The sequence below is a fragment of the Triticum aestivum genome, chromosome 6A (assembly GCF_018294505.1).
Source record: "Triticum aestivum cultivar Chinese Spring chromosome 6A, IWGSC CS RefSeq v2.1, whole genome shotgun sequence".
Classification (NCBI taxonomy): Eukaryota; Viridiplantae; Streptophyta; class Magnoliopsida; order Poales; family Poaceae; genus Triticum; species Triticum aestivum.
The window spans coordinates 48254287-48264653 of NC_057809.1; the positions used below are offsets into that span (position 1 = coordinate 48254287).

Below are 10367 nucleotides of genomic sequence, written 5' to 3' on the forward strand. Positions count from 1 at the left end.
GTCGTCGAGCAACCACCACCAAGCACCGCTTAGGGAAGGCCCTACCGCCATGTAGAGACGCCACACCAAGAGCAGCAGGACCATTAGACCGACGCGCGCCACCGGCCATCCTGAGACCCGCGCAGGACACCGGTTGACCAACGAGGATGCCCCGCCGCCACCTTCCCTCGGGCACACATGGCTTTGCCTATGTCCCCTTCGGCAACGGGCGAAGCAGGTAAGGGGAGGGGAGGCCTGGTGGGGCGGCTATGGTCCCCCCCCCCCCCATGTCGCGAGAGGAGACTAACTAAAGAATTTTATGCATGAGATTAATTCATTGTATGTGAGAAGAAGCACGAAGACGAACTGGATACGAAATTCTTAGCGATAACTAGTGTTGGTGATGGCTGCTGCTGAAAGTTTACATGTGCCTTCATACCAAAAAGATTACTACTAGTAGTAATATTATGGTAGTTTCAGATTTGTAAAGTGTTTGTGTCCAGTTTGATGTGGCGTGCACTGGAATCTTGCCTCACACGAAACTTAAACCACTCCTGAGCCAGACCTGCCAGGAATGACCGAAACTACCGTTTCTAGCGAGGCAGTCTAAGTCAAGCCATATTGAGCGCACGTGGTGGGTCCGATTGCACGGAAGGGCGCGAGGGGATGTGAGCGAGTAGGCAACATGTACTTGGGTTGTTCTCTTACCACTTAATTTCCTTCCCTATTCTCCTTTTCTCAGTCCCATGAAATCTTCACAAATGTGTTTTGATTCAAGATAAGCTCTACATGAAAAAGATGTTCAATGATGCTATGGTTCATAATCAGGAAATTAGTTTGCAGTTTCGTCGATCATAAATGCTCAATTATGTGTTGATGTTTGGAGCTATTTGGGAGAATTTTGAAAAGTTCATCGGGTATGGTCGACCGTTTGAATTTTCCTTTTAACGGTAGTTTCATCTCGATGATTCACCCAACTTCCGTGTTGGAAGTTCTCTGTTTTGATGGTCGTTGACGAGTATATCTTCATCTACATAGTGGACTATACAAATGCATATATGTTATCTATTTTAATCAATGTCCAAAAAATCATTTAATTCACTGATTTATCAGTCGATTTATCGCTTAGCGGTGGGTGGCCACTAAGAGCGATTAATTAGGAATCGACCGATTAATCAAGTTGGGCACCTGTGGTCAGAAACCTCAAACCATGGCCTCCCCTTCAGTCGCCTCCCGCACATCACACTACATATAGGACATGTGTTATAGTGTTGTCCAACTTTAGTTGTCATTGACACATTGTTTAACATGTAATATGTAGTTATGTATTGATGTAGTGTTGTCCTATTTAAAGGCATCGAGAACACTGGTGGTTGTTTCCATTTTAGTTGTTTAAACCTGGCAATTCCAAGCAAAATTTGGCCAACTAATAGTCAACCAATTAAATCAATCAATGATCAATTTCCAATTAATATCTAATCCCACCCGACCAAAAGGCTAACAATAAGTGATATACTAAACATTACTTTTAATGACACTCATTAATCTCCTTGAGCTAATACGTTCTAATCTACACAACGGTGCTTCAATTTGAGATAAGCTCTACATGAAAAAGATGCACATCGACGTTGTGGTTCCATTCATGCAGCCAGTTGTGTAGTTTCGTTGACCGTAAATGTTCAACTCCATGTTCATGTTTGGAGCTATTTTGGACGAATTTTATCAAACTAGTTGCACACAGTCGGTTGTTTGTATTTTCCTTTGGCCTGTACCTTCATCTCATTGTTTCAAATGACTTTCGTGTTGTATGTTTTCTGTTACAACAGCTGTATACTATGTGTATCTGCATATTGTAATGTATTAAGGTGTTCATGTGATGGTTTACATGAAATTCAGAGTGATTTCCTTTTGTTCTCACTGATCATCGTCAACCTTGCCGCATGGATGCGATGCCGTGCCTGGCACCGCTGTCGGCGTCATTCCTCTTGGCCTCCTCGCTCGCGACCTACTACACTGACGCCGTCATCGCATGCACACTGCACTTCTCCTCCATGTCGTCTGCCTTAGAGCCTCCATGCTGCGATGATGCTAGGAAACAGTTTGTCGTGCCGCTGACGAGGTCGCTCGTCCGCGACTTCATACTCATCACATCGGACGCAACACCGGGACCATCGACCACTGTAGTCGCCAAGGCACTCTAATGTAACTCTATATGTCATGTGTAGTCGTTAACTCTTAATCAAGTCCAATGTATGGAACCAAACACCATGGGGTTGCATCAACCCAGAGCCAACGCAGGCCACCAAATGCAGACAAAAATTGTTGCCCTAATGCAGTCAGCCTACATGCAAGCTACCAAACAATATGCACAATAGGATTTTACCATGCATGTGCTCAACTAGGCCCAACTGAATGAGAGATGCAAGTAGGCAAATGATGTGCAGGTAACCAAATATGCCCATGATGCATCAGCAAAGCAGTGCTCATGTGTTAATGACGCGTTTGAAATCCTGCATCATCGCCAAAACATGCTCACTGGGTGCAAGGAAAATATGTTTGGTAGCATACACGGAGGCCTAACTCGCATGCATGAACCTTAAAGCAGTCCAGAGTATGCCTTGCTAGGAACGCTCGAATCGCCCGTTTCTAGCGAGCTAGGCTGAGTTTAGCGCAAAAGTGGGGCACAACGTATGCAGCGGTGCAGGAGAAATCAACACAGAGATAGCGAGATACAGAAATCGATCGGGGAGGCATGGCACAAAATCTAGCACCCCCCCGCCCTCCCGGAATGATGAACTATGAGTTCTATGCACTTGTGTTATATATGAAAATGTTGAACTATGCCATGTATTGAAGTTCAAGTTTAATTTGTACTATTGATGAGTTTCTTCGGATATGGTGTCAAAGTTTTGTTAAATTTTCAAGATTATTATTGTACATATCATATTCGATTGCCTCATATAAAATTTTACAAATTAAGGGGTAGTATGACCACCTCAATTAAAAAGGGCCATCACAACCCCAATCCACTACTCATCCCTCAAACCAAACACTTATTGGAGTAGTATGACTATCCCCAACCATAATTCATCCTTCGAACAAAACAAAACATCGGCTAATCTCATACATCAGCCAAACAGAAAAAGGGTTATCCCAAGCCAACTAGTTGGGATACACATAACCACCCTAGCATGTCCCTCTAACTAAACACATTTGAAGGCGAGAAGCAGGTTATACTATCGGAGATTGAAGTCACCGCCTTCGCCGCTTCCGTAGATTTAAGTCACCGCCGCCGAACAGGGCGTGAACTGCACTATGTTTGTCCTAGCGCTAGAGGCGAGTGTGGTCCACGTGATCAGGTAATGTCCTTGGCACTTGTCCCGCCTCACCCTAGTGACACTCTTCCTTATATATTTTTCATGCGTGACTATAAGGCTACTCTCTAGTGTTGGATGCATTGCTCTTCTTCTGTTAGCCTCTTCTACCTCCGGTTTTGGAGGCCCTCTCTTGGGTACTTGGCTTGGGTGGAACGATTGGGATCTTGGTGCGATTGAGTCATTATCTTATCATCTATTGTCTTCCAAGGATTATTCGCATCCGGTTCGAGTTTCCAAGATGATGCTTTATTCACCACGTGCATCCTTGGCAGCTCTGTTTCTGCTTTCGGCAAACCACGATTTTATAATCTCATTTCTTGTTTTTCTTGGGTCTTGCCTTTTTTTGGTAGCCTTTGTTATTGTCAATCTCTGCTCTTCGCGCTGGCAACACGAGAGACGACTTGCTAGTGACAGATTGGATTTTGTTCAACGGATGCGTCGTCCGATGGCTATGCCGGCACTCATGTAGGACGCGGATGCAATCTACTGTATGTTTTGTGCGACTTGACATGTATCCTACCCTTTGGCGGTGGATTGGTCGCGTATTCCCGATTGCCTTTCTTGTAAAAATAATTCTTTCCTGTGGGCTGTATCTGCAAATGGAGCTGTGCCTTTCCTGTACTAATGTGGTTTACCGTGGAGTTTTTTTTTTTTTTTTGGCAAAACAGGGACCAAACCGCCCTCACAGTTTGCAAATAAATAGTCCTCCTCCCCCCTTTTTCCATCCCGCACCCTCCACACGTTTCCTCTCCACACCCTCGCGAGTCCGCGGAATTGCCACGCGAGTCCTCCGAGTTTCTCCCGCCGCGACGCGATGGAACCGTCCGGTTCCGGTTCAGGAGCAGCAGAACCGGCCGAGGACGACCACCACCAAGAACCGGCCCATGGGGGCTCCAACTCCAACTCCAGCGCCTCCTCCAATGGGGATGGGGCCCCGAGCGCCGCCGCGCCGCCACCTCCCGCCGCGACGGCCCTCGACCAGGCCGGAGGCTCCTCCGCCCCCTCTCTCGACTACGACTCCTTCGGACCGTGGCTGACGTGGAGCGACGACCCCGTGGTGTCGCCGGCGAGGGAGGACCCCGACGCGGCGGCGGCGGGGCCGTCCGGCTCCGGGCTGGCGTTCGACCAGCGGCTGGCGATCGAGCAGGCGGCCGCCGACGTGGCAAACGCGCTGTGGACACGGCAGGTGGTGACCATTGCGATGCTGCGACGTGCTCGTGGCGCTTCATTGGATTCTCCTGCGATGTTCAGGTCGTGGCGCGCGGAGGAGGCGCTCGAGCGGAAGGAACAGGTATGGCATGAATCTGGCACTTCTTAGCTTCCGTGTGCCGATCTTTCTGTTCGGGATGTGGAATTGGAACTGTGATCTCTAAGCCTGCTGAAATCTTGGGGATGATTTAGTTTAGAGTAGTAGAAATGGAATCTTGGGGACAGTTTGAGGATTAGGTATTTTCTGATTGTTACAGGAGTTCCTCTTGCGGCCGGCGCGTTATGAGATTTAGAGACAGGCGAGGATCTTGTTGTGATTATTCGAAACTGCTCAAGATTTCGGTTCCCAGGCTTGCTACTTAATTTTCTTGTTCTTGTTCAGTGCTAATTGATTCTTCTATTTGGTATGATAGCATGTTTTGCACTTTTGCTGCAAGTGAAAAATGTGGGGATCATGTCTTGGCAGTGGTTGCTGACTGTCATATTTTGGCAATAAATCTTGATGCCAAAATGTATCAGTTTCCAGTGTAGATGAATAGCGTTATAGGGGAAGTTAACCTGAAGGTTTGCTTGGGATTACTTAACTTGACGTACATTATCTGAATCTTGGTTAGAGCGTCATGTGGCATCCTTAGAATATAGGGGGAATCTTGGGCATATGTTGGCAGCAGTACACAGGTCCTTGTCGCTCGTGGGTCTTTCCACAATCTGTCATCTTATTCTGAAGCAAACGGCTATGATCTTGTTGAAACTGTTATCTGTAAAATGCGGGGAAATCATGAGGTCATGTCCTGATTACTACAATATTTTGGTAACAGAGCCTGAAGTCGAATGTATGAGCTTCCTTTGTAAACGGATGCTGTTATCAGAAACTTTAATCTAGACATTAGTTCAAGACTGCGTAAATGAATATAATAATTCCTGTAAATCAGTTGCCATTTACATGCAAAATCGGCAACCACTTTAGGATTTAGTCGAGAAGTTTCGCCATTTGGGCGATTGGTGCCTGGAACTGATTCAGAAGCCTCAGAATAATTTCATGTAAATAGTTGCAAAAAATAAAGAAGCTTTGGACACACGTTTTGTGGTCTTGCTATGTATCATTGTTTTTTTTTCTTGTTTCGAAATACCCGATCTTCTTGTTGATTCTGTTTAATTGTAAGACTGGCAGGATGTATGGTCTTTAACTTTGTTTTCTTCATTTCCTGTCAAATAGATTCGTAGAAAAGGAAGGGAAATATGTTCGGAACATGTGAAGCACCAGGTTTGTCTCCATTTTGTCTAATATAATATTCAAAATGGAAGTGCAAAAAATCAGGATCAAAGCCCTATATCACAAGATACTGTGATGAGTGGTTCATGTACAATCAACTGTTCAGAAAGATTATGTTCTCTTTTATAAATACTAAATTGTATGTTCACTCTTGGTTGTGATAGTCTGATGGGACCTGAATCGTACTTTTACTGTTGTTGAGTTTATCATGTGTTAATAGATATCTTCTTGTTTTGTTACCGAACAACAACCGATCAGTATCAATGATGGGATTATATACTAGTGGTTTCAAACATTTCCAGAGAACATGGAAACCTGAATATTTGAATGAAAACAAAATTTCCATCACATTTTTAGATATGTTGTTTCCATGTTCAACACAGCGTAATTTGAATTCTCATATTTGTGTGTTCGTTGCAGACACATCCCATCACTGAAGTCAGAAGGCATCATAAGCTTGCTTCTGATGAGGCGAACCATCTTGATGCCTATTCGGAATGTAGATCGGTGATTGGAGATGGGGAGTGTTTCTACAGGAGTTTCATATTTTCGTACCTTGTAAGTTTCCCCTCTTTTCCTTATCATAGGATGTAGGTTTAGTTATTTGACTTTCTCTGTTTTCGCGAATGTACAACAGGAGCAAGTTATTGATAGGCAGGACACACATGAGGAACACCGTCTCCTTCAGGCTGTTGATATGGTGAATCTGCACTTTGCAGCTCTTCGATGGAACGAGTCTGAGTTTCGATGGAACGAGTCTGAGTTTTCCAGGAGCAGCAGAGTAAGTTCTCGCCTTGTCCATAACTGTTATTTCTTGGATAAACATGCTTGCAAGGGATAATGATTCTATTCAGGTTACTGTACACTTCAAGCAGCATCTCTGCATCTGGCATCTCACTATCTTTGTCACTTGCAGGAGATGCACAATTGCTTTACAGTAGTTGGATGCCGTCACAGTTTTACACACTGTTGGCAATAACTGAATTGAAGTTTATTGTAAAGTTAACAGCCCGATGGTACCAACGGGCTTAAGAAAATTTACTTGCAAAGGAACACCGGCAATATAATGAGGAAATAACATAATTTTATGCTTGTTTGAGCACTGTAACAGTGCGCACCTACTGATTGTTATTGTATAGGCATCACACTGTTCTGTTACTATGCTATAGTATATGCTTAATGACTGAAGCTTCTCAAGCGAGTTGTCTTAGCTGTGTTCTTTTATATCTTGCTATTGATCATTTGATCAGTATCTGTATGTATCATTGTAACCTATGATATGTGATTATCAACTGTGAATTATTGCGTCGCTGGTTCTTTCAGGCATTTAAGAATCTGATCGAGAAAGTAATGAGATGGAAGAGTCATGGCAGGTGGAAGGGCATGGAATCAACTAGCAGGTTTTTGACTCGCTTGGTTTTCTGCAATTCCATCATTAGTATTGTGGCCGAATGCATTCCATCTCACTGACATAATATGTGCCATTTTTAGCTACCGTAAAGAGGAACTTCTCGAGTTCTTCAGCGAGTACGATACGACGCAAGACAGTGAGAAAAACACCCTTGAAGTCATATTTCCTTTTGTTCTCATGTAATTCATGTTTCTGACTCATTTTCTTGGATAGTTTTTATTTTCCTCAGATTAGTAGTAGCTGTCGAGATATGCTGGCACGACGAGGTGTATGAACCGCTTATACCAGGGCTCAGTGGAAATTACAATCTTCAAGATGTGAGTGATGCATATTCTCCCGTACATTACCTCATGCTGATTTCCAATGCATCCATTCCTGGATACATGACACTCAACTTACCTAACCTCCTGTTGTTGTTGTACGAACAGTGGTGCTTTCAGCGCGTCACTCCAGCTCGTCGGTTCACGGATCATGTCATGATGGTGGCCTTGGCCAGAGCGCTTGAGATACCCCTCAGAGTGGAGCGAGTCCGAGGAGGATATGATCCAGATATCTACACTGTCCCCGGAGTTCCCCGTCCGAGAGTGACCCTGCTGTACTCGGCAAACCATTACGAAATCATCTACCCGCGTGTTCCTCCAGCTGAGAGTTCAAGTCATCAGGCTTCCCAGATAGAACATGCTGCTGATGAGGGTTCAAGCCAACAGACTTCCCAGAGAGAACATCCTGGCGATGAGAGTTCAAGTGAATAGATTCCGCTGGATCAAAGTTGAGTTGGGCTGCTGCCTATGGAGGAGAGTGTTGCTGAGTTTAGTGGTAGAGTAGACGCATCGACGAAGTTGGGGTAGGCATAGCATGTACACTTGTGCATTCTTCTTCTGTTGGCTGGTATACAGTGAATCTTGTGTGATCACATTGAACTTGTTGCTAATTGTTGGCTGGTATATACTAATAGATCTCCCATGCAACAGATTTTGCTAGGTTAATAATGTTGAGTTGGGCTGCTGCCTACCTATGAATGAATGAACTAATGAAGCAGTTTCTTTCTTCTGTTGGCGCATACTCTGCTGGTGCCACTGGATGGATGGACATTCTTTCTTGTGTTGGCAAAGATACATACTGCTGGCGCCATTGGATTGATCAGTTTGGCATATACATAAGGTAGTCGTTTGATTAGTTGTATGATTGGTTCATATGTGCTGGACTTCTGTTTCTGATTCTGTATCTCTGCTGGCTACGCTGCCTTGCCTGTGTTGGAACATGCTATATCATTCACCTTATTTTCCATTTTACCCCTAATATTCCGCCAGGTGGTAGCTGTGAATAGCCATCGACTACCTGGAAAAGGTAGAAGAATAGGACCTATTCTGGGCGTATCTAGATCTAATATTTTGTATTCCAAGAATTTACTCGTACTACCCTGTCTGCTTCTGCTTCTTAAGCTGTTTGAATCACAACCTGGCTGGTACTACTTTGCAATGTACTACCTCCGACTCCGATTATTATGGATTGGATGGAGTTATAAGGCGGATCATCCGTTTACACCACAAACCATCAATTCATCCATTAGAAAAAAAATCAATGGGGTCAAAACTAAAACCTCATACCGTCACACGCATACAGATCAGAGGCGATCTTCAAGGCCTCAGAGACAAGCTTAGTAGAATCATCATCTTCAGGGCTTTCTTAAAAATGTTCAGAGAATGGCATGAGGACGAACGACCTCTGCTGGTCTCCGATTTCCGCCAGCGTTGGCACATTCTCCTTTTTTTTAACCGGTAAAGCTAGGTTTTATTGATCAAGAACCAAACGAACTGGGATACAAAATGGACCATGGGGGTGGACCAACCACATGTGTCGGGTGCTAACTAACCGAGGATGTTCGATAATCCATATTGTAACACCCCGGCCAAACCCATCATTTCCTGACCGTTGCGCCCGGCTACCATCTAGAATCTAGATTGGCCCCACAGACCAACATTAGTAGTTTCTGTGCATTTTGTCCTTACTCGGGCGGACCTAGGATCAACTCCTGGGTCGATCGCCCATCCTAAAATTGCTTGACTTTAAGGTTCCTTTCGGATGGGTTCCTGAAAAAAAGGCTCACCTTGTTGATATGGGTAGTTTATCATTCTTATTGTACTCTAAGTCGGGATGTGACACGTATACACGCAACAAAAACTGTAATAGGTAGAATTTAAATCTCTATATTACTATACTCAATAATTTGGCGGTTCATATCTTCTTTCAGAACTTCTTTAATGCAGATAGGGACACATCTTGTAGATAATTTTTCACAATTGCAGCATATAGGTAGAAGTTAAATGTCTACATTATTGTATCAAGCATAGAAGTAGTTTCATCATAAGTATCATGCATAGCAGAAGTGTCATCATCAATAACATGCGACATATCAGAATGAATGCCAGAAGCAGGTTTAGGTGTCGCAAGCTTACTCAAAACAGAGGGTGAATCAAGTGCAGAGCTAGATGGCAGTTCTTTACCTCCCCTCATAGTTGAGGGATAAATTTTGGTTCTTGGATCTTTCAAGTTCTTCATAATGATAAGCAGATATAAATCCCAAGTGACTCAAAGAATAGAGCTATGCTCCCCGGCAACGGCGCCAGAAAATAGTCTTGATAACCCACAAGTATAGGGGATCGCAGCAGTTTTCGAGGGTAAAGTATTCAACCCAAATTTATTGATTCGACACAAGGGGAACCAAAGAATATTCTCAAGTATTAGCAGCTGAGTTGTCAATTCAACCACACCTGAAAATTTAATATCTGCAACAAAGTATTTAGTAGCAAAGTAATATGATAGTAGTGGTAACGGTAGCAAAAGGTAATGATAACAAAAGTAATGTTTTTGGTATTTTGTAGTGATTGTAACAATAGCAACAGAAAAGTAAATAAGCGAAAACAATATATGGAAAGCTTGTAGGCAATGGATCCGTGATAGATAATTATGCCGGATGTGGTTCATCATGTAACAGTCATAACATAGGGTGACACAGAACTAGCTCAAATTCATCAATGTAATGTAGGCATGTATTCCAAATATAGTTATATGTGCTTATGGAAAAGAACTTGCATGACATCTTTTGTCCTACCCTCCC

The 10367-nt window shown here is 43.8% G+C and overlaps 1 protein-coding gene across 1 annotated transcript; it reads left to right on the forward strand.

Annotated features, from left to right (window-relative positions):
- The first annotated feature begins 4100 nt into the window (after nucleotides 1-4100).
- Nucleotides 4101-8500, forward strand: LOC123130220 (uncharacterized). Its single transcript, XM_044550172.1, has 8 exons — nucleotides 4101-4647; nucleotides 5782-5829; nucleotides 6259-6396; nucleotides 6476-6619; nucleotides 7162-7238; nucleotides 7330-7385; nucleotides 7463-7566; nucleotides 7678-8500. The coding sequence occupies exons 1-8, from the start codon at nucleotides 4171-4173 to the stop codon at nucleotides 7999-8001; spliced, it is 1368 nt and encodes a 455-aa protein (XP_044406107.1). The 5' UTR covers nucleotides 4101-4170; the 3' UTR covers nucleotides 8002-8500.
- Nucleotides 8501-10367: the final 1867 nt, after the last annotated feature.

Excerpts from the sequence above, each read along its gene's own strand:
- LOC123130220 (XM_044550172.1), top strand. The coding sequence starts at position 4,171 with ATGGAACCGTCCGGTTCCGGTTCAGGAGCAGCAGAACCGGCCGAGGAC. Across the intron at positions 7,239-7,329 it reads GGCATGGAATCAACTAGCAG|CTACCGTAAAGAGGAACTTC; the intron begins GTTTTTGACTCG and ends TGCCATTTTTAG. Across the intron at positions 7,567-7,677 it reads GAAATTACAATCTTCAAGAT|TGGTGCTTTCAGCGCGTCAC; the intron begins GTGAGTGATGCA and ends TTGTACGAACAG.